The following is a 24,370-nucleotide window of genomic DNA, read 5'->3' as shown; positions in this document are numbered from 1 at the left end:
AAAAAGTGTGTGGGTGAATTTTCGACCCAATTTTTTTTATTTATTAGCTATTTACATTTTCTCTAAAAAAGTCCTTGCAAATCAGAGATTTTGTGATCAAAGGATAGAATGGCTTGTGGGAGGTCCCACTGCATGTACGACTACGCCCATATTTTTTACTCCAAAAAGTCAAGGCCCTCAGAAATGTCAAGTTTTTGGTTTTTTGACTGTTTTTTGCAACTTAAACTTGACTTTTCTCTAAAATTACTCTCCCTAATCTGATATTTCTATTGACCTGACTGACAATAGACATAGTTCCATGAACGTTCGAATTTACATTTTAGTATTCTTTCTCCGGAGAAGTTAAAATAAAAAATTGAAAAAAGAATTTAAAAAACTGTTGCTTAATAATGTTGTAATTGATTAATTAATAACAGTTGTCGAATTTGATTAACGTGGTATGTAAGTTTTGATTGACATTTTTTTCATAATCATTGATCCTTTTCGATAAGTTTTGTTTTATAATCCTACGATGCTCAAAATGTGCGAAAACGTTTAAGTGACAATTTTAAATTCTCATGAAATCAGACGATAAATCAAAGTTTGCCCGGTTGCAGCATATTTTTTTGGCCCAGTTCTGTTTTTTCAGGTGATATTTCTTCAATTGCTGATAATTTGCTCAGAACCATGACCGGATAAAAATGATGAGAAAAAATTGTGCGTTCTTTTTTGTTAGGCAAGTTTTGATTAAAAAGGGGTTCATATTTGATTGTTTTGATTTTTATTCCGCATGCTATTTTTGCTTGATACAAATTAAAATTCCTCTTGATGCGGCAAATTTGATCTTATATAAATACCAGTTGTTTGAGTTTGGTTTTGCGTGCGATGGTGTTTTGGTATAATTGGTTTAATTTAATTAGAAATATTTTTTCATGGTTTTGCAAGTATTTTTGCTGGTTATGAAAAATTGTAATATCATGAATATAGCTGCTGAATGCTAGGAGGTTGCCCCTCGATTTGAGTTTAGAGTCTGTTAGTCAAGTTTTGCAATTTTTTTTCTTGTACAATCGCAGAAATTGTTCCAGGTACATGGACTAGATTAATCTTATTTCACATAAAAGTTATTCAAGAAGTCGCCCTTAAAGACTTAGTAAAACCGAGTAGTGCTATGAATTGCCGGGAAAGTCTATATAAGTAATTCGACTTCAAGTGCGAGAGCAAGTGACCTGTGGTCGGGAACTAGACTTTTTTCCCGTAAAAATTTTGTTGCAACGCTCGGGTTATGGGTCCGTTTTTGGTTCTCATGATTTCTCCTTTGGCGTCTTCGATGCCTAGAAATAGCCATTTTGCGCATGTTTTGGCCAACTAATAAAAAAGAGACGGAGCGCTTCTTGCAGACGATAAGATGTTTTCCTGCAAAGTCTGCTGTTCAATTTCTGCTGCTGCTCAGCAGGCTCAATTTACGGAAAACTTAAAAAACTGCTTGTTGATGTTTTCGGACTTTCCTAAATAATCTTGACTGACTGGTGCACCGTTTTTTCCAAATACAGTATATTTTATCAGGTACGTTTTGATACTGTTTTACAAACTTAGGTTTTTTATGTTTGATTCAAACAATTTTTTCTATAATTGAAAATTATTCTCTTGTTTGTAAATTTACCAACTCTAATTTTGAATATTTTTACTGATTTGTTTTTTTTATGTTTCTTTTTAGGTAAACGAGTTTGGCTTATGTTATATCGGCTTAATCAAATGCAAATTTTTGAATTGTTCTTCCCTGTTTCAGTATGGAGGGCTTGTTAAAATATTGGTTTTAAAATTTTAGCTCTGAGTTTTTTCATGACTACGTTTTCTTTTCGGCTTAACGAGGGTCGACTCAATTTTTTTGCCTTATTTGCCGCTCGGTCATTGATTCTCACTGCTTGCTAAGGCTGTTCGTGAGCCTCATTCGAGACAAAGGTATGAAATTTTGGTAGATATAGTTTTTCCATTTTTAAGTTGTTTTTTAGCTAAATTTTCAAAAAATTTCTTATCAATCTTCTGTAAAGCACTGTTTTAACTGTATCTTAATGTTTGTGAAGCTACGCTTCACATTTATGCTTTTTTGCAAAAGTTTTCTAGTTTTTGCATCAAAGCTGTCAAATCGCCAGTATTTTTAAATTTTTTATTGGCAAGTCGCCGATATACAGATAATATTAGAGTTCAAACTATGGTGGCCTCAAGGACACCTTGGTGTAATGAAATCCAATCTTTATTCAGTGTCGTTGCACTTGCGAGAGCAAGTCTCTTGTAATCGGGAGCTGGACTTTTTGACCCCGTGAACAACTTTTTCAAGTTTTTCAACTTGCTTTTTTGTTGAACCTTTTAAATTCTATGTTCCTTCGCACTTGACGAAAGCTAACACTGTCGCCCGTGAACCCTGAGGTCTGAGGTTTTTGTTATGTATGCATTGGAAATTTTTTCAGAATTGGTAAAAGTTGAATTGTTGGACTTTCGTCTGTCTGCTCAAGTTTGTCGGCTCAGTTGCCTCATCGCGTATCTTGCTTTTGTTTTAAGGAGTTCTATCAGCGGCATTGGAGGCAGGGCAGCGTAAGGCAAGATGGGGCAGCGCGAGGTAAGGCAGGGCGAGGAGAAGCAAGGTAGGTTGGGGGAGCGCTTGTGTAGACCGAAGTGGGGCAAGACAGATCAATTTACAGCAGGTCGTCCAGAAGGAGCAAAGCAGGGTAGGGCAGCGCAAGATGGGTAGTGCAAGGCCGGGCAGGACGAAAAGGTGTGAGGCAGGGCAGGTCGACGAGGGGTCAGGTAGACTAGGGCAGCGCAAGGAAGGGCAGGGTAAAGCCAGGCCGGACATCAAGCTATCCGTAAGCCAACCATCGTCTATCAATCTAACCAGCCTTCTATCAAGCGATGTATCTGTCCCTCCAGCAATCTACCCTTTAGTCAGCCATTCATTCACCCAACCACCCATACAAAACGCCATCCATCCTCAAGCCATCCAGCCATGTATCTATCTTGCCACTATCGTCTATCCCTCCATTATCTATCCAGCCATCCATCTATTGAGGCACTCAGACTTTCATTCATCCAGCCATCTACCCATCCATCAAACCATTCGTCCATCCAGCCGTGTGTCCAGCCATCCATTAATCCATCCAGGCATCTATGCAGTCATCCTTCTATCCGTTCATACATCCATAAAGCCATTCATTTAACCTTCCAGCAATCCATTCTTACACACAGCCATTTGTTCAGCTATCTGTCCATCCATCAAGCCATCTATCTATCTAGCCATACGTCATCCGTCAATCAATCTAACCAGCAATATAAGTCATACATCGCCCACCAATGCGATCGGCCTGCTTTCCATCGATCTCCTAGCCATCTGTTTTCCCAGCCAGCCATGCATCTATTCATTCTTCCATCCATTCATTCTTCCATCCATTCATTCTTCCATCCAATGTCCAACTCAACCATCTCTACATCAAGACATTATCATCTATCCATGCAACTAGCAATCTATCCAGCCGATATCCATCTAGCCACCCATCTTTAATCAATGCAGCCAGCCATCCATCTATCCATTCAGCCATCCATCTATCAAGTTATCCATCGATCCAACCAGCCATCCATCCGTACCTCCAGCAATCCATCAGTCCATCAATCTACCAATCCATTGATCCAACCAGCAGTTCATTCAAATATGCATCACCTTTCCGTCCAGCAAGCCATCGTTTTGTCCAGCCATTGATACAGTCATCTCTCCATCTAGTTTCATTTAAAGAAAAATTGTAAGCTTTCGCAGAAACTAATGATCAATAGAATCGAATTCATTGGAGAGATCTATTAGATTTAAAATCAAGGCAGCAGTAACAAAGGATGCTAACTAAGCCTCGAAAGAACGTCCCAATGAGTTCAAAAGTTTAAATTACCAGAAGTGGTTTCACCGCAAGGAGATTTTAAAAGATTCCAACTGTAATAACGGCGGAATTTTCAAACTCACCCTGTTCCCGCTCAAATGCAACTAATAATTTCATTTCGAAGTTTGGTTAACAATCTATTGTTTTTTTTGTAAATAGTCGACTGGCACCGCAAACACGCGTCAGGGGATTAATCTGCTCTCATCTTTTTTTCAAATTTGCTGAAATAAAGTTGGTGCTAAGAGTTTAAACCACCCTCAAACTCATCTCTGCTCGTTTCGTTTTTGGGGTACATTTTCGAGGTGTACAATCTATACAGTTTGAAGGATTATTGACTGCATGACGTGAGGAAGCAATAGTGATGTAAATTTTGCTTGCGTTTTACCTTCTGATAACCACTAAAAAAATCGGATATTTGTTATCTAATCCCAAACAAATGCTAACGTTTGCTCAAATTCTTCCCTTGTTCATTACTATCAATTACTTCATTATCACATATTACTTTCAAGAGTTTTATGAGTAACTGTGCTAAATATTCTGGGGAAGCCTTAAGCTTCATTGTTGAAGCGAAGTGTTCCGTTACAAAAGCGCGAGTTGCAAATCTTATCCTTCCGCATTGCCCTGTTGGTAAGTTATACACTCCAGTATTTATGCCTGTGGGAACAGCTGCAACTTTGAAAGGAGTTCTAACTGAACAGTTGAAGACGTTGGGATGCGAAATAATGCTAAGCAACACCTATCATTTAGGAATAAGGCCAGGCGCAGATACTGTTGAGCGTGCTGGTGGTGTGCATAAGCTTATGAATTGGGAACGCAGTGTTCTCACCGATAGCGGAGGTTTCCAAATGGTATCTCTAAGCAAGCTTTCAAGCGTTGATGAAAACGGAGTTTTGTTTCAATCTCCTTACAGTAGCGGCGAAAAGAAAAGCAATCAACCTATAGCTGAATATGTTGACGGAGGAACAGAACAAAATGATATGCTGCTCATGACGCCTGAAAAAAGCATTCAGATTCAGAATCAACTTGGAGCTGATATAATTATGCAATTAGACGACGTTGTTCATGTGTTGACTGAAGGCGAGAGAGTAGAGGAAGCAATGTGGCGATCAATCAGGTGGCTTGATCGTTGTATTGCAGCACATAAAAATACTGAACGACAAAATTTGTTCGCTATCATACAAGGTGGTCTGCAACACGAACTTCGAAAGATCTGTTGCGCTGAGATGATGAAACGAGATAAGAATGTTCCTGGCTATGCAATTGGCGGTCTTAGCGGAGGCGAGGAGAAACAGGATTTCTGGCGCGTGGTGTCGCTATGCACAGACCTGTTACCAGAAAACAAGCCGAGGTACTGCATGGGTGTAGGTTACGCAGTAGATCTAGTGGTATGTGTTGCACTTGGTGTTGACATGTTTGATTGTGTTTTTCCAACAAGGACAGCTCGTTTTGGCACTGCTTTAGTTAAAAAAGGCGGATCTCTGAAATTAACTCAGGAAATCTTCAAGTTTGACTTTTCTCCAATCGAAGACGACTGCCCTTGCTGTACATGTAAGAGGTTCTCACGCTCTTATCTGAACGAACTTATTAGTCAGCCGAACTCATGCGCTGCATCGCTGCTCTCCATTCACAATGTGGCTTTTCAGCTGCAGCTCATGGAGAATGTTCGCAGTGCAATTATCTCAGATACATTTCCAAATTTTATTAAAAGTTTCATTCAGCTGCAGTTCCCTAAAGGTGATTATCCTGTTTGGGTTACAGAAGCTCTATCATCTGTTGGAGTTGACGTGAAATGATTTTTTGTGAGTCTTATTGAAAATATTGTTTTGAGCTATCACATATTATACTACGCTTCCGATTGGCCAGCGTTATCAAATCGGAACAGACTTTTTACATTTAAACAACTTGTTTCAAATAAATCACAACCATTTTCTAAAATATTGGTTATCGTCAGCCAAAATACTTATTTTTTTAGCGAGACTGCATTTTATTCGTATTTGATTTATGTTGGTTGTTGATGTACCAACTCCAATTTTTTTTCGTTTTCCTTTTTGGCTCAATAGGTATCGCCTACCTTATATCAGTGTATAAGTGGTATATAAGTGGCCTGAGATTGCGCCGTTTGATTAACGATAAAAGTTTGAGCGTGTGTGGTTTGAGTGGGAGACTGGATTTTTTATTGAGTTTGAATGAATTTTTTATGTGAACGGGTGCGTGCTCAAATATTGTCGGCTTTGCTACTTCCTCGTAATTTTTGTTCCGAGACTTATTAGTGTTCATTGTCTTACCTGGAATTTTTTTGTTATAATATTTTCATTGTAAGGCAGAATGAGATAAACCTATGAAAATTTTCAAAGATTCTTCTGAAGCAGCTGCAACTGCTGCTGGGCACTTCTTGAATTTACTTTGTTTTCGCTTGACTTCTTTAGTCCCCGTTGCCGAAAAACAGTCTTGAATCATTTTCAATAGTTGAAAGGACGGTGATTCAATGTTTTGGACGGTGATTGGGACAACTTACGGCCTCTTAGCCCACATTCTATTCAGTACTAAGTTGAATTATACTGACAAAGACGGCAAAAACCATGTGTTTTGCTGTCTTTCTATATTTCAGTTTTTGAAACCAGAAATTCTATAAGCTTCGACTGATATTGCGTTTATTTGAAAGGGTTTTGTTTGAGTGTATTTTGAGAGTTGGATGCACAGCTAAAAACATAGCTGCTTTCCTTAAACAGCACATAAAAGGATTGCTGCTGCTGCCTTGGTAACTAAGCAGTTGGTAAATTTCCTTAAATAATCGAAAATACGTTTGACAAATATCGATAATGGAGGCAAGGAAACATCGGAAGAAGCAAGAGGCAGTGAACCTTCTAGCCTCCTCGGGCGGATGCAATTATTCCCCCGCGCTTACCCACACGTTTTTGTTGACATAAAGCAGCTATTTTTGGAAAACTGCTTCCTATGAATTGTTTTTGCTGATAAAACAACGTTGTTTTGATTCTCGTTTTTTTTTTCATGACTTCCCTTTTGCACTCTTTCAATCTACCTTTTTAACAGGCGTTTTCAATATTCTCATTTGAAGCTACTTATTATTATTTTTTCAGTTTCCCTCTTTCCTAGAAAAAGCGTTGGCTGAGTCTGCAGGTGCTGAAGACGGCTTGCATATTGGGTAAAATGGTTGTCTAATTTGTTCGTTAATTTGGTTTAAATTCGAGTTATTCTCATTATTAAATTGGTTTCTGCCATTAATGTGTAACATTTTTAAGTGATTCCATTAGGTCTGCTAGTGACTGAAAAAGTGAACCAAAAAGATTTAACGTTATCCGCTGCAGCTGCAGGGAGTTTGCTTGAATCAATTATGGTAAATCCCTCTGTCGATTAATTCCGTTTAAGCTAGGTGACATTGATTTTTCTTTGATGCAACCAGAATTTTAGTTGAACTCAATTTATGAAATTTGACATTTCGAAAAAAAAATTCTGTTAATTTCAAGCGAGTATTACTTGCAGAACAGCGCTCAAAGAACAGTATTGTTTTCAGTTCATTTCAGTTTCGGAAATTACAGATTGCTTTTCGGCTTTATTGCCATACTTGTGTTCAATTTAAAAAAATCAGATGAGTTTTTTTAAACGATGAAGGTTGAAGAAATTGAGTCTGCGACTTCTAGCAATCCTTTTTTAAACGGAGGGAGTACTGCAAACTCGAAAAGTAACACTGACTCGTCACAGTCTACAAGTATTAAGTGGCCGGTACCTTCTCCTTGTGAGCCTCATGCAAACAGTGACCACAAAATGAAATCAGAAGTGAATCTTACTCCGCATGAAACAACTAACAACAGTGAAACTACTGTAAGCGTTGTTAACGGTGGTAGTGTTAGTGTAGCAATGGTTCGTCAAGATAGAAGCATTATTTCAGAAGATAGTTATCAAAACTTGAATGGCGACGCGGATGATGACGAACATGAGGAAGGTCCAATTAGCCCGCAAACTTGTCATAACACGATGCTCTTGGCAGAGTGCAGCTTGTCAGCCATTACACAGTTGCTCGTCACCAGGAGCGAATCAGGTAAGTTTTTTTGAACTATTATGATCAGTCATTTGTTTACCAGGAAAGGATCAACATAGGAGCCGTTCAGCTTATCATGATGAACTGTTTTTGGCACTTAAAGCAAGCAAATCAGCTAATATTTTGATGCCTAGGAAATTGGGCGACAAGCAAATTAGAAGAATGCAAAATAATTGAATCTAGACGACAAAAACTGGGGGAGAAAAATTTTTCGCTTCGAATGAAATTACACAAAAACAAAGATAGTATATATTATCACAAAACCGATAAAATTTATTGTTATCAAATTTTTATTACACTGCGAGCAGCGTAGTGTATTAGTACGGACCTTCTTTTTTTAAACCTAATTCGCAAATAAAAGTGTTCATTAGAAGTACTCACTTCTGCTATAATCAAGATCTGTAGCTTTAGAAATTTCATAGTATCTATTCTCTACTTTTTTTGCGGCTAGTGCTCGCAATTTATTAAGTGTCCGTGGCGGAGTGGTTAGTGCGCGAGGTCGCTATAGGTCGCAGATCAAATCCGAGACGTAGCCGAGTTTTTACTAATTCAAGGCTTATTTCTACTTTTTTTATTGCACTCTATCGAGCTGCTTTTTGTGTTCTCGTTAGTGTTTGTGAAGTGCAGGTGGTATTTATGGTTACACTTGCGGGCTTGCGAAGCGTAGTTGTTAGTGCGAACATTCTTTTTTCTAAGTTAACTCGCAAGTAAAAGTGTTCATTAAAAGTGTGGCTCTTTTCCACTTTCTCCCACTTTTCAAATTTTTCATTTTCATAGTTTTAAATGCTACAACGGCTAAATGCGTGATGTTACAATGTTAGGCATGAAGAGAAAATCTGTTCACATTTTTGGGTTTTTGCACCATGCAACCATTTTGCACCATCAAATGTGAGGGGGGTGAAAACAAGCCAAAGTGTTCACTTTTTTTGGTGGCAATTTTGATATAATCACGATCTGTAGCATTGAAATTTCATAGCATCTGTTCTCTGCGTTGTGTGGCTAGTGTTTGTGATTTGTTAAGCGTCTGTGGTTAGTTATTGAGACTCATAATATCTAGGTCGCAGATCGAATGAGACGTAGCCGAATTTTAACTAATTTGAGGCTTATTTCTACTTTTTCTTATTGTACTTTATAGAGCTGCTTTTTGTCGTGTTCTCGCTAGTGTTTGAAAAGCGAAGCTTCGCCTCTGTCTTTGAAAAGGCTGAAATACTGGTTGCATACGTGTCCTGGGTGCAAGCTAAGAGTTCTTGCAAAGTAACTTTCTGTTGATAAAATTTATCGGTGTTTTTGGCTCTTGAGGTCGATCGTTTTTAGTTCTGTCCGCTTATTTTTCGAAAGTTTTTTTTTCTTTAATATTCATTGGTGTTATTACACTAGCCAACTTGCAAAGCGTAGTGTATTGGTACGAATCTTCTTCTGTTTTCTAATCTTACTCGAAAATAAAGTGTTCATTAAAAGTGTTAAGTTATTTGATGGCACTTTTGCCTATACTCACGATCGGTAGCATTGGAAATTTCATAGCATCAGTTTTCTGATTTGTTTGTCGGTAGTGTTTGTGTTTTTTAAGCGTCCTTTGCTGAGTGGTTAGTGCGTGAGACTCTTAATCTTCAGGTCGCAGATCGAATCCGAGACGTAGCCGAGTTTTTTTTTAATTCGAGGCTTGTTTCTACTTTTTGTTATTGCATTTTATAGAGCTGCTTTTTGTCACTTTATAGAGCTGATGAACCATTTGATACCTCGGTTTAAAATAAATTGCTAATGTTTTGTTGGCTTTGTTGCCACAACATGGATTTTCCTTGTGCGTTGTTATTCTCGAGGAAAAGCTGGTCAAATAAAAACTATTGAATCGAAGCAAATCCAAGGCTAAGAGATTGGCTACTCATAGAGAATGAATCCAAGTAGCACACATGAATAAACTTATTGATATGGAAGTAGTAGGCAATCTCTGAAGCCCTGGGTTTTGCCTCGATTTGATTTATTTTACTCGACCTACTTTTCAAGAGTCGATGAACGTAGTTCAGACTCTTATGTAGATCTTGATGATTTGTTGTTTTTTTCTTTTTTTTCTGCGGTTTGATATTGTTCAAATTCAATTTATTTCCTTTGTTAAAAGGAAGGCAAACTCCACGATCGAACAGCATAAAGTAAAGGTCACGGAAAACGTGATCGAAGCTTCGAAAGTGGAACTTAGTTATCGAATTTCCCATCGAAATTAAAACTACTTACTGATCCAGTTTTCTCAAATTGGGTTGATTTTATCCAAAAAGTGTCTATCGTAGATTGTTCTAGAAAATCAAAAAGCTTTAAGGCCATGTATTGTTTCAAAAAACAAGTCGGTAGTTTTTACATAACCAACTTTGTCTGTTGGCTATGTTTAGATATATATTTTATCTATTTTCTATTATTTGCTTAGGCATTTTCTACACGAATGTTGGAAATGAAGTCCTGGTTTGCACATTGCCATCCGCGTCCAGCTCACACCTTGAAAAACGAATCGAAGAATCAGCTTCAAATAAATCGCCTGAACAAACGAAGAAATCAAACGACAAATTCTCTAAATTCGAAGACAAATACCTGTTCGAGTCTCCGGCACATCCACATGCAATTTGCGAACAAGCTCTGGGAAACTTGAGGCGACATTTTAAACACACTACAGTTAGTTTCTATGGATCATCTCATCGTGGCCGAGAACTGGCCATAAATGACTTCTATGAATATTTATTCACACATGCCAACAAGTTCAACCGATCTGACTCAGAGCTGATGCTGCTTAAGATAGAGTCTTGTCTGAAAGTACTTGACCTTTTCAAAAACACCCGTAATAGTAGGAACGAGGAAATAAGTAACGCGCTCACAGACTTGGAGCTTATTTTCGATGCTACCTGCAGTCCAATTGGAGCGAAGATCAACAGTCTGTTGATCGGGTCTTGGAAGAGTTCGAACGAGGCCACAATGGACGTGGAGACCAACTTCCTGGTGTTTTATTTTGTGTTGGAAAATTGTGAGAAGATGAGATGGGACGACTCGAGTTTGGAAGCTGATTTTGACAAGTTCAAGTTGACGGCGTTGTCTAACAAGCACTCATCCAATATCAACTTGTTGGCTGACACTTGTCAGCATGCTGAACTTGTTCACTGCCTACATACAATTGGTTAGTGTCTCAATTCTGTATGATTTGAACATACAGGTTTTTTTTCCTTAAAAATGAGGATGTTTTTCAACATGTTCACAATGAGTTTGGGAATTGTCCCTGGGTATTGGGTCACTGCTTAATAAGAAGACTGTTGCTTGTTAAGGTCTCCGTGACCGTGAAATTGACCAATTGTGGAGTGTGATCGCGGCTCTCATTCTGTTGGGGCAGGTGGACTTTGAGCTGGATGAGTTCCAGAAGTCCAAACCCACAGACTCTGCCATCATAGCCTCCATAGCCGAGTTCCTCTGTTTGAAGCCGGAACAAGTCAACAGATTTCTCTGTTACAGGGTCGAAAGTGGTACGTTGTCAGTATTGTTTATTAGTCACTATCATATCTATACATTTAACACATTCATATATTTTTTATCCAGACTGCTTGTTTTTGTGCTATTTTTGGTCCAGATACTTGTGGGCGAAGAATTTTGTTATCATGTTTCACAAACGTAGCAAAAACCATCTTTAGCTTCAATTCTTTATATTTTATATCTTCGGTTTGATTTGACATGCTTTGTAGCTTTCTGATATTAAAATTCATGGCAAAAATTACTGGTTGAGTTGAAAATATTTGAAATGAGTGCGGATGGCATTGCTTTCATTGCTCCTGTGTAGGCTTAGAAAGGAACGAAGTGCACTTGACCGTTGAGCAAGCTCGTGAGGAGCTGCCAAACACGATCGAGTGTCTGTATGAGAAGACGTTCACGTGGGTGGTGGAAAAGTTCAACAGCTGCCTGTCTGTGAAGATGCCCAGAGCGGAGTTTGGAGCACTTGTCACCCTCAATGTTATTGACTGTCCTGGTTAGTGTTGCAAAATTTCGAATATTAATAATTTGTGGAATGAAAACTAGGTCTATGTTCAAGCTTGGTCTCGATGGACAGTACGTTTCCTTGTTCTGGTTTGGTCAGTTTTTGTCAGCAAAAGACGTTTTGGAAAGTTTAGCCCATTTCAATTAACTAGTTTTAGCTTTTAACCATGAACTTCATCATCTAGTTGAACTTTTACCAACTCCAGTTCTGGGTCTGGTGTTAGTGGGTCTGGAGTTAACGAAGTAATGAGTTTACAGCTGAAAAAAATTTCAAATTTAATTTGATTTTTTTTGTGTAGGCTCAATTGATTTAGTCCTAATTTTTGACGATTTATTTGTCGGGTGTTTTTCTACGTTTGTGATGAGCAAGCGTTATCAAACCGGAATATAGACTTTATTTTTTGGATTAACAACTAGTTTAGCAGAATCAGTTGAATCACTTATGATGCTGACATGCTCAATTTCATGAAAATTCGATTTCCGCATACTAGGGTACTAGTTACTACTGCATGCTTTTTCTAGAACTCAAAATATTGTATGTATATTTATATAGTTTTGATTTTAATTTTCTGCTTATGATTTTTCGGCTTCATGGTTGTTGGTTAAGCTCTCGGTTTACTTTCCGAAGTTCTGTAGTCCACATTGCATACACTATTTAAATAGCTATCGTTGATCCTGTATGGTTAATACATGCACTTTTGTACAATATGATTTTTGACAAAAATGTTTGGCAGAATTTCAGCTTATTGACTGTCGCCGTTAATTCTGTCGGCCTATTTACCGATTTTTTCCCCATAAAATGTCTGATAGTACTTTTGAGATCGACAAAATTCGGGCACCAATATTTGAATGCCCAAAATCAGCCGCATATGACATTGAAAATTCTTAATTAATTTAAAGCATTTTTCCACTTCCTTCTTCAATTGTAACATCGTTCTTAGTTCTGTTTGCTAATTACTGATTACCTTGGTGCTCTCATCCAACAGATGCTGTATCACAAGCGGTGCGAAGATCAGCCTCGCCTTTGTATTAGGCTTCCTTTCAGAGCTCTCGTTCATTTTTGTATTTTAGCAAGTTAGTAATTGTGTCGGCTTATTTACGAATTTTTACCTAAAATGTACTTTTGAGATATATAAGACTCTGGTACCAAATTTTGAATGCCTATCTTTAACGCCTATATTATGAATGCATATATTCAAAATTTCAAACATGAAAATAATGCTTTTGTATAACGATTTCTCATCATTCCTTTTCCTTCTTTACACTTGCGAGCAGCGTAGTGTATTACTTCGAACCTTCTTTTCTTCTAACCTAACTCGCAAATAAGTGTTGATTAAAGTGTCCACTTTTGCGATAATCACTATCTGTAGCAATGGAAATTTCGTAGAATCTGTTCTCTGCTTCATTTGTGGCTAGTGTTTGTGATTAATTTAGCGTCCGTGGCTGAGTGGTTATTGCTTGAGACTCATAATCTCTAGGTAGCAGGTCGAACCCGAGACGTAGCCTCGGTACTTATTTGTATATTCAATTCAATTGTTTCATTTAATTTAATTTCGAAGAATGTAACTGTATTTCAATTATTTTTTCTTGTATTTGAACCAGCTAAAACTTTTGAAGGTATTTTTTTTGCTTTTTTTAAATGCGTGTTTTATGATTTTTTGTTCTCAAATTGTTTGCAGGAAATTTAAAGCAACTTAGCTTCAAAATTGCTTCTGGGCAATTCCATTTTAAATGCATTCAAGGTGATATGCAGCAAATTGTTTAATGCTTAAGTTCTTCAAAAAATTCCAATAAGTTTAGTTTTGCTATTTTGACTTGCTTAGTTTGTCTATAAATTATTTGGCGGGTGTTCGTTTAGAAATTCTTTCATTTCCATATATGACAAGGTTGATGTAGTTGGGTTATTTTCATAGGTTTTCGTAGATTTATTGATTTTCTGCATATTCTGTTTTGTATGTTTGTTCGAAAGTGCACTTCAATACACCCTAGTGTTCTTAATGGACTTGCCGTTTATTTGGTTCTTAAATTTGCAGCGAATGTTCTTGGTAAACTTTGGACCAAAATTTTCTCTTTTTTCTTATCCTTTCCATCTAATAGCTATCAGAAAGAAATGCATTGAGCTAGTGTAGTATGAGTCCGTTTTATGTTTCAAGTGATTGATTTTTTGAGAGTTGTAAAATTTTTTCCGCCGGCGATTTCTTCAAATTAGTTCATTTTTACCCTTGCGATAAGCAAGTGTATTGCAACCGGGTACTAGACTTTTTTGCCGTGAACAAATTTGTCCACAGGACTAATCTGGACGTGTGGACTCATCTCTACCTTGTTTCATAATGTATACAATTTTTTAAGCGACACTGGGCAACTCAGCCTAGAGGTAACGAATATGCCTGGGACGGCAAAGGTCCTGGGTTCGAGTCTGACTTAGACCTTTTTTTTCAAAGGGGAAATAATCAATTTCAGAAAAAAATTGTCGGCCAATTTTTTGTCAGAACATCTATTGTCGGCTGAGTTTTTAATATTTGATTTTTGCCTACGTTTTGTCATATTTCCTTCTTTTTGTTTCGCAAAAGAAATTTCTCGGCCAAAATTATTTCGGCTTAATTTTTCATCGGCTTAATGATCTATTTTTTGGACGTTTTAAGATCAACACAAACTTAGCACTCACCTCTGCACTTTTTAAGTTGGTTGTATGTTTACCAATCTGTTTGTTGAAATTTAATTTTTTCGTTCTGGGAATTTTTTTCAGATCTTGCAAAAATTTTAGTTTTTCTTTCAAACTTCTGCTGATTTTTAAAAAATGAGTATCAATTGAAAGACCGCTAATTCTTCTGTGCGCCTGTTCCTCTGGGGGAATATTTGACCCATATTTTTGATTTTTTTCATTTTCTCGAAAACTGCCGTTCTCAAGTATGAGTTTTTGCTTTCAATGGACAGGGCTGTTTTCAAAAGCTTGCCTGCAGAAGTGGCTACGACCAAATTTTTTTTGCACCGTAAGTTATGGCCCGTGGAATAGTCAGTTTTTTTTGGCCGTTTTGTGGATCTTTTTGACTTTTCTCGAAAACTAACCTCGCAAATCTGATATTGTGAGCTCAATGAGGTAATATGTAGTGATAAGCTCCTCTGTATTAGCGGACACTAACAACAAGTTTTAAACAAGAAGTTATCGCTCTCTGAAAAGTTAAATTTTTGATTTTTGACCGTTTTTTTGAACTTTTTGATTATTCTCGTAAACTTTTTAGCTATACCTGAGATTTTGGGTTCAATTCTCAGAAAGGGCTTCGGGAAGTTCATTTGCTTATACGAGTACTCCCAACTTTTCTGACCCTCAGAGAAGTAAAAATGTTTTTTTTTGTGACCGTTGTTTTGAAATTTTTTGACTTTTCTCGAAAACGACCGTCCCAAATCTGATATTATAGGTTTAATCGAATGAACAGGTTGTTGTTTGTTTAAAATTAATCTATGGTATTCAAAAAAGTTAAAGTTTCCAGCCGACGATTTCTTCAAAATAATTCATTTAATTGTATCTTTTTTCATACGAGCCAGATTATCTTTCGAATTTTTGTGTTTAACTTCATATCGCCTTTGTGTAAAAAATTATTTTGATGGATTATGACTATTTGTTATGATTGTTAACTTTATGGATGCGAAAAGCCCCTAATAGAGACTGTTTTGTTTTAAGCCTTTAAAGACCGAGACGTGAATGGACTGGCGGAATTGTGTGCGAACTACTGCAATGAAGCCATGCACTTGCAGTTCCTACAGAGCACAGTTGCCAAGAACCAACACCTCTACGAGAAGGACGGACTAGAGTGGCAGCCAATCAGATTTGAGAGCAACCGTGCCACGGTAGATCTGATTGGACAGCCGTTCAAGGGCATGCTCTCCATACTGGACGAAGGTATCTGTCTTATTCTGCCCAAAATATTCTGCCCTGGTGCCCTGGAGTCGTATTAAAACATATCTCTTCTGCAATAATTTCACGCAGTGATTAGCTTGCCCTTGGAATTGCTGTCTTAAGAATTAATGTTAATCTCGGTTAGTCTATCTTTGTTAGGAAAAATTGATGAATTAATTGATTTTTATCTTATTCAAGTGGCGATTTTGTTCTCCGGGCGAAGTCTTGAAATTTGTTTTTAGTTTTTGACTTTTAATTTTTTGAAGCGCGCTACATATTCATTTAACAAATGAAATGGAAATTATGCTCCCAGTGGCAAAATTAGAAATGGCGCGAGTTTATTATTCTTTCTTTCAATAATCAGACCAGTACGGATATCCGAATGTACGAGAAGCAACTATTTATCGTTCTTTGAAGTGCTTTGTCGATGTGTTTAGGAAACATAGCTGCTGGTTTTGTGACCGACCGCTCCTTCTACAGGTCTGTGAAGGCGAAGTTAAGTGACAACAAGTTTTTCCTCAACCACACTCCTCACAACACACGACACTGCACTTTCAAGATCAAACACAGCTGGGGACAAGTGTTGTACACAGGTTAGTGTCGCTTCATTTTATCCGATGAAAACGTCTTGCATCTGTTTTTGCTGAATTTAAGATTTTTCACAAATATCGAATAAATTTAGAAAAATCAAGTAAGGTGTAAAAATTTTTTTAATGTGTTTTCTATTGCTTCAGTGGATGGTTTTCTGCACCATAATTCTGCTAAGCATCAACCAGACCTGAAAGACATTCTGTTAAATTCATCGCAGAACTTCGTTGCCAGAGAGAGTTTCGAACTGAGTTCATTTGGGAACCTGCTGAAAGTGGACTACTTTCGATCTGTCATGTCCCCTATGACCAAATCGACCATGGGCCAGGAGAGGTATAAGACTAATGCATTGATGGACACTTTGGCTTCGAAGCTCAAGTTGTTCACTAATCAGATCTGCAAATCGATTGACAGTAAGGACTCCTACTTCGTATGCTGCTTTGATCCCAGGATATCCCAGTCGAACAGTTCAGGTGAGATGATTAGAGAGCAAATGTGGCCATGCTTAAAGCATTTTTTAAGCGTTGACAGACGAAGTGAATTATCATTTTTGCGGTTCTTTGAAATGCAGTAGTCATAAATTCCGAGTTTCAATTTTTATCTTTCAGATCTCTACTGAAATTTGTATAATATTTGTTCGTTCGATATGTGAAGCACGCTTTTCAACTTTAATTTGAAAGCGAAGCTTGATGCTCAAGTAAAGCTCATTAAGGACGACATTGAAAGTGTGAAAAAAATTTCTTTGCTGAAATTAATTGCAATACAAAGGTGAGTTATAAAAAATTATTCCTTGTTTTCATAAGCAACGACCAAGGATCATGGTGAGCCTCGAACCATTGGCCTTTCATTTGAGAGGCTGATATTTTAACAACTTTCTGTAGGTTTTTTGGACCTGTATATATGAGTTGACTTCGTTGACTCTTATCCGACCGCTGTCAGTGATATCCAGTTTAAAAGTTTAATCCAATTTTTGAAGCATTAAACAATTAAAATATTTTTAAATAGATCGGTTTAACCAATTTTGCTTTGTGATAAAACAATTTATAAAAAATGAACAGTGATAAAACAATTTATAAAAAATTGGTTATTGGTTAAATCAGTTTAACAAACCAATTTTTTAAACCAATTGTTAAACAATAGTTATTTTGGACATCACTGACCGCTGTGGCCTTTTGTGATATTCTTGATATTCGTGTTTTGCAGACCAATTCGAGAGCATGGCGGACGTGGCTGCGAGAGCGTGTCTAGAGGAGATCACTCTCAAGTGCCAGAAGGGATTCATTCTCAGCATGCCTCTGGACTCATTCCTCGCTAGATACAAGATGCTCACACAGTACACCTGGCCCAACTTCAGGGGCAAAGGAAATCTAGAGGCTATCAAGGTAGAATGTTTCACATATCTTCGCTAATAATAGTTGTAAGATCTATTTCGGTGGCGTTTATTGCTCGAACGCCTTTCAGTTGACTCCAAAACTTTCATTTGGTTTTAAGAGTAATGAACGCAGTGAAGACTCTTAATTAGGTGGTAAGAAGGAGTTTTTTTTTCCAAAAAAGTCTAAAATTTGTTCACGCTCAAATTTGAGTTTTTGTTCCGATCTTTTAGAAAGAATTTATCAGGAACCACAAATAATTGTCGGAATGAATTGAGTGAATTTTTATATTAAAGCCCTTTCAGTGGTGATTCGAAGAGATTAAAAAAAATTGAAAAAACTTTCTCAGTGTCGAGAAAAACTAGTTCGAAAATTTTGAATTTTGATCTAATTTCAAGCTATACGGTGAGGCAAAGCATGCTTACAAAAGCTTATTTATGCTTATTTTAAGCCGTAAAAACTTACTTTTTCTCAGGTAGGGTTAGTTTTCGGAGTTTTTTAGCGCCAATTTGGGAATTCAAAAACTTACTGAAACAAAATTGCAAAAAAATTGGAATTTTTTTTTTCATTTTTCTAATCAAATTTCTACAAAAACTGTTTTCTAATTGGCCTACTTTACTATGAATGAAGAACATGGATCAGCTCTATTTTTCTTCAGATTTTTTATCAAACCATGCAGAAAAAACGACGCTAATTTGAATTTTTTTCAAGACTACGGTCGGAACATAGTGGTACTTGCACAGTAACCCGCTATCCTTGTTGCAGTTTGTCATCTGATTTCTTAAGTTCAATTGATTTCCTTTGCTAAAACAAGGCAAATTCGTCTATCAAACAGCAAAAGTGTAAATATTACGAAAAAGTGATTAACTTCTGATTTCGAAAATGGTAATTAATCATCAAATGTAATAAAAGTTTTACGTATTGATCCAGTTTTCTCAAATTGGGTTATTTTTAACAAAAAAATGACCATCATTAATTCTTCTACAAATTCAAAGAGCTTTAAGACCATCTATTTTTTTTTCTTCGAAATTCAAAAGTTGAAGGCTCTTGAAAAAACAAGTCCGTTTTTTTTTCAGTTTCCTTGCGTTGATTACTCTTTTCCAACTGTAAGTTGGCTATGGTTTTAATCTGTAGAGCCAATTTGCTCACGGGAGCTTCTGATTGAACCGTAAAGATATTAAGTGAAATAACTGAGTATAAACATTAGTCAAAAATACTTTTTTTTTGAATTTTTAGCATGTTAATAGGTTAACTTTATAAAGGGGCTGATAGTGTATACTGGCCATTACCAGACAGTTTTGCCTATTCAGGTAATGTTGCATCTGCTTGGCCTGGTTGAGAACTGCAAGTTTGGCAAAGAGATGATCCACATTCATACGATGGAGGCCTACTCTCAGCTGGAAACGATGCGAGAGACCCTGGTAGTTGCCATCGTGCGTCTCATCCAGAAAATGTGGCGAGGCTCTCTTGCCCGCCAAAGATACCGACTGTTCTATGCCATGTTCAGAATAGTGAGGAAGTTTAGAGCCTGGAAGTTCAAGATGTATCTGCAGAGTTTGGTGAAGGACTTTGGAGCTGTTAGAGACATGAGGGACTACGGGAAGACTTTGAGGTGGCCGGTGGCTCCCTTTGCGCTGAATAAGTTCCACTCCAAGTTGCAGCACACATTTCTGTAAGAACAGGCAAACTAATCTGTAAAATTTTGCCGCCTGTATTTAATTCGGGATGGTCACGCCTCACTTCTTTCTTTGATGCGAAAAGTATTCGCAGAGGAAGCTTTCTTTTAAAAAAAAAAATAACATGTTTTTTCTTGGTTTTTTGATAAGAAGCGATCTTTTTTTTACCGGAGATAGGAGAGAAATTGATATGGCTAAAAATTAGATACATGCACGTTTATGTATCTCAAACTTATCAACCAAATCAAACAATAATCAACCGTTTTAAGCAATACAAGCAGCTATCACGTGCAACTGAATGCAACCACCGAAAACAAAAACTTTAGAAAGTCATTTATTAAAACGAATCAATTCATTTTTGCCCATTCGGTACTTCGCCTATGAGTTATTCCGTATTCCTCCGATTTGTTTGACTTTGAGTACTGTAATGTAATGTTATGCGTGCGTGCGTGCGTGCGTGTGTGTGTGTGTGTGATGTAATGTGATGTAACGAGTGTTGTGTGGTGACAGGCGATGGCGGCTGCGACAGAGGCTGAACTCTGTGCCGGAGGAAGAGTGGAGTGAGATCAAGTTGAAGATTGTGGCCATGGAGGTCCTCTCCCCCATCCGCATTGACCTCGCCCTCAACAGACGCTGGCAGGCCAACTACCTCGGCAAGTATCCCTATTATTACAACTAACTACCACCATGCAATTTCATTAAAAATGATCAGTATAATTGCATTTTGAAATTAATTCAAGACAGCAAGCTGATGTCTTATAAGTTTTCTTATCAAATAAAAAAACAGTCAATCAGAATCAACCCCCTCCTCCGACAGCCACTGCCAAAAAATTGCGTCCATGTTACTGGGCCCAAAGATACTTATCAGTTCAATATAATCCCTCAACAAAATCCTTCTCAAACTAGTTCTGCTGTCGTAAAAAAACAGACGATTGATGATGTCGAAGATACAATTAAGTTGTCCTCGCCTCAAAGATTTATATTATAGGATTAGTGTCAGCATAAATTGTTCTAGAAATTTAAGTTCTAGAAGAGCTTTAAGGCCATCTATTTTTTTTCTTTGAAATTCGAAAGGTGCGATTTTTTTTTTAAAAAGACTGTAGTCAGTATTTTTTCTGTTTATTTGCGTCCATTGACTCTTTTCCAACTGTCTATTGGCTATGTGCTGAAAGTTTAAGTTGAAAGTAATATACTTTCTTTCTTTCATTGCATATTTAACTTCATTAGAGTAATGGGTTGGAAAAGAGCCGGGTTATATTTGCGTAGAGGCTCTCCATCGTTACGTGGTCAAAGCAGCGCTTCAAAAACAGTCCACTATTTGCTGATTTTGGCCTTTTATTTGTTTGGCGTTTGTGTTGCTCTAGCCATTCATATACAATTGAACGTTTTTTCTTCACCCACTCCAAAATGGGAGGAGTTTCCTTGTTAAACCAATGCAAGTTGAAGACGTTAGTTATATGATGTCTTAAATGATATTCAGATTACGTCCTTACAAATCGAAAATGTCAAATATTACTTGCAGTATCGTATCGTTAAATATGACGAGCTGTGACATATAAGCTTTCGGTTGCTGCATTTTCGTTTGGTTAAATTTATTAAAAGGAAAGTGAAATGGAAGCGTTTGACGCTATCTATTGTGGTTTTTTATGGCTTTATAAAAGTCACTATTGGTGCACGTAAGGGACAGTGGTCTAGTGGTATGATTCTCGCTTTGGGTGCGAGAGGCCCCGGGTTCAATTCCCGGCTGTCCCCTGAATTTTTACACAGTATCTCAGCATCGCCAAAAAATTGATGCGCGTTTAAAACGGAATGAATTCAGTAATACTCCAAGGAATTGTAATTTAACAGCAGCTAACAAGCAATAAAAAGATCTCCATAACGCATCCTTCCAGATACATTTTCAAAAAGAAATGTAAATTTTTCCGAAAATGAATTGCGTAAATGCTCCGACCAGTGACTTACGCATTGGGATCGGAACTAGGTGTACGTTTTTTATTGCAACATCGGTTCAAGTATGATAGTTTGGTCGCGTATCAAGTAACTCAAATAACGCTCTTTCAGTCACAATTCGGATTTCAAGCAGTAATTCAAAAAATATTTTTTTTCTTTCAATTGTTTGTCCCTGTAGTAGTTGCGGAGTGCGTTCTGTATTTGGACAACCGCGTATTCAGACACTGTATTAACCAATCAGAATCGAGACAAGGAAGAAATGAATTTCATATCTTCCTTGTCTCGATTCTGATTGGTTAATACAGTGTCTGAATAGGCGGTTGTCTAAATACTGATACGTAAACAGTAGTTGGACAGCTTGACTGGCTATTCCGGTTACTTATTGATTGTTTTTGGCTGGCTAGAAGAATGCAAAAAATGGATGAGTGTGACTTGTGTGTGTGATAGGTCTGCCGACGGAACACGACGAGGCTTTGCGTTACTTGTCTGCAGCCAGTGAGGTTCTGAAAAGTGACATGTCCACTGAGATTCTGTTCTCCTGTCTGGCCAGGAAAGTGAGCAAGAGAGGCAAAGCACCCATCAGAGCATTCCTCTTCACAGACCACTACATCTACAAGTTCGACCACAAGGACCACTTCAAGTTAGTATCTCGCACGCTTGGCACCTTTTAAAACTGATTTAAAACACTGTTTTGAAGCAGTTTTCGGCTCTTTTTCCTTTTCCCCCACCTGCAAAGTTTTATATTTGAAGTTACTCTTCACTTTGTCCGATTGTCGTGAAAATTGACATGCAGACAAATTAGGCCATAACAAACATATTTGGTCTCCATAATTAACCTTGTAAAACCACTCGTGACACCATAAAATTCAAGTTTGAGTGAGGTGGGGGTGAAAAGGAAAAAGAGCCCAGTTTTCTACCAAGGCCATTTTTGCTGTGTTTTATAAAACATCAGGGCGGTAAAATTTTAAACAAGTGAGCCGCTATAAAACTGCTTCTTCTGACCGGCAGGTGTAAGGTTTGCAGCTATTTTTTTTGCTTCCGATATTTGGAGTTCAAAATTTGATGCGATCCGCAATGAAGAAAACCATGGTGTAGGTTTTTAAAAATTACCCCAAAGTCCGAAATGAACATGTTTCATTATTCAGCGGGTAAAAACCATCCTGTAGTAAAACTGTTTTAAAATGTTTATACGTTTTTCAACCAACCCTGGTATCACGTGTATACCTGTGACGTGAACAGAACAGAATACAACAGAGCAAGAGGTCTAATTTTGCTAAGTTTATAACATATAGGGGGTCTAATTTTATAACATAACAAAGATGAAAAATAACAAGAAGTGAACGTACAGAAATTGCGGCGAAATCTTTTCAGGTGTTGAGTTTATTTGGAGTAGAAGCTACTTCTTCAGAGCATATTGGGTTATGGTCAACTTTTTGTAGTCAATTCCCTGAAAGAAAAATTTGTTGACCTTGAAATCTTCGACATGGCTCGCATTTGTTTGGTGTTGAAGTTTTCGCAAAAATTGTAGGACTCACCTTTCATTCTGGATTTTTCCTGGGACCCAACTATCATTCTTGAACCACGATGTCAAATTGTTTCTTTTTAATCTGAACAGAGATGAAAACCAGCAACAATCACAGTTCCGAGAACTGTGATGTTACCCGCGCAATCGGTTCGCTTAACGTCATTTGTTGGTTACGTCATTATGTCCATACTTGTACCTTTTTTTCGTGCTGTGCAGATTGAAGAAGAGCTGGGACCTTAAACAGGTATGTGGGATCTCCATCACACGTGGGCCGGACCAGCTCATAGCTCTACACACAAAGAACCTGTGCGACATCGTGTTGTGTCTTTACGACTGCAAACTGGAGAACAGAATCCCGGAACTGGTGGCCCACTTGTGCACTGCATTCAGAAAGGCAGAGAAGGAAAACAATCAGCCGCATGAGTTGAAGGTCTCCATCGATCCCAACATTAAAGGCGTCAAGTGCATGTTGAATGAAGTGACGTACCAAGTGCTGGTAGCAAGGCAAGTCTCCCAATCGACCGTTTCATTCTAATTCTTTATGTCATTGAGGAAGTCCAAAGCACCAAAGCATGGGAGGTGATTAATATTTTCACGTGACTAGGATTGTTTTTTTTTTGTGATTCGAATTAGGTTTTTTTTTGTGATTCCAGCTAATTTTGATTGTTTTTTGTTCAGAACTGATGACTCGAAGCCCAGCTTCTACAAAGAACATGGAAAAAGACAATGGACTCTTTTTTGGCCAGCATCAGCGGACTGAGTTGAAGTTCCTTGCCTTGTGATAGCGGATAAATAGTTTTAATCCACTTGCTCTAGTTTGTAATGGTCTCTTCTTTATTCAACCCAAACGCTTCTGCCGTCTACATTTTCCCAATGCTGATGTAGCTATTTGATCTCATGAAATGATGATTGTTAAACTTTCAGTTCAAATTCAGGCATGCAATAAATATTTATTTAAGCATTCATTTTCATGCCCATTGCAAGCGTTGAAGTTGTCTGCTTCGGAACCATGGCCATGTAGCCACAAAACACCTTTTATTATGCGTGTATCATTTGCACAGAAACATCTGCCTTTCATTTTTGAATGAGCTATGCTCAAAAATTCATTTTCAAATTAACACAAGCGAAGCGTTGTGACATATTACGAAGTCAATTTTTTTCTAACCCAAGTCGAAAATATAAGCGCTCTTTTGGGAAAAACGGCGATTAAAGGGAAAACGAAATAGTTTTTGATGTCTTATCTAAAGTATCGTCATAGCCCATCGTATATGTTTTCGTCTCGCACGCCAGATGACTAGGTTGAAATTCTAATCGGAGAAAAATGATTATTCGTATTTTAATTTTTTCTCAGTCCGAGTAAATCGTAGAAAATGAATATTTTGAGTTGTTTCAATTTTTCGAAGCACATAGTTATTTG

The 24,370-nt window shown here is 37.6% G+C and overlaps 3 protein-coding genes and 1 non-coding gene across 4 annotated transcripts in view; 3 read left to right on the top strand and 1 right to left on the bottom strand.

The window, feature by feature from the left end:
- The window catches only part of LOC134842522 (SRSF protein kinase 3-like), a 261,300-nt gene that overhangs the window by 103,576 nt on the left and 133,354 nt on the right, over positions 1-24,370 (bottom strand). The gene's annotated exons all lie outside the window — the stretch shown is intronic.
- On the top strand, positions 4,391-5,773 carry LOC134841250 (queuine tRNA-ribosyltransferase catalytic subunit 1-like). Its single transcript, XM_063857106.1, has one exon. It carries the CDS (start codon positions 4,412-4,414, stop codon positions 5,687-5,689), a length of 1,278 nt encoding a protein of 425 aa, XP_063713176.1. The 5' UTR covers positions 4,391-4,411; the 3' UTR covers positions 5,690-5,773.
- Positions 5,866-23,884, top strand: LOC134841249 (unconventional myosin-Id-like). The gene is made up of 13 exons (XM_063857105.1): positions 5,866-7,953; positions 10,367-11,104; positions 11,250-11,444; positions 11,756-11,941; positions 15,629-15,847; positions 16,282-16,437; positions 16,579-16,905; positions 17,636-17,814; positions 19,113-19,474; positions 19,989-20,131; positions 21,876-22,068; positions 23,170-23,457; positions 23,632-23,884. Exons 1-13 carry the CDS (start codon positions 7,521-7,523, stop codon positions 23,711-23,713), a joined length of 3,501 nt encoding a protein of 1,166 aa, XP_063713175.1. The 5' UTR covers positions 5,866-7,520; the 3' UTR covers positions 23,714-23,884.
- Trnap-ugg (transfer RNA proline (anticodon UGG)) lies at positions 21,159-21,230 on the top strand. Its single transcript has one exon. It is a non-coding gene; the product is annotated as a tRNA-Pro (tRNA).

This window comes from Symsagittifera roscoffensis, chromosome 3 (genome assembly GCF_963678635.1).
Source record: "Symsagittifera roscoffensis chromosome 3, txSymRosc1.1, whole genome shotgun sequence".
In the NCBI taxonomy this organism is placed as follows: domain Eukaryota; kingdom Metazoa; phylum Xenacoelomorpha; order Acoela; family Convolutidae; genus Symsagittifera; species Symsagittifera roscoffensis.
This window is presented reverse-complemented; position numbering and strand designations above follow the sequence as displayed.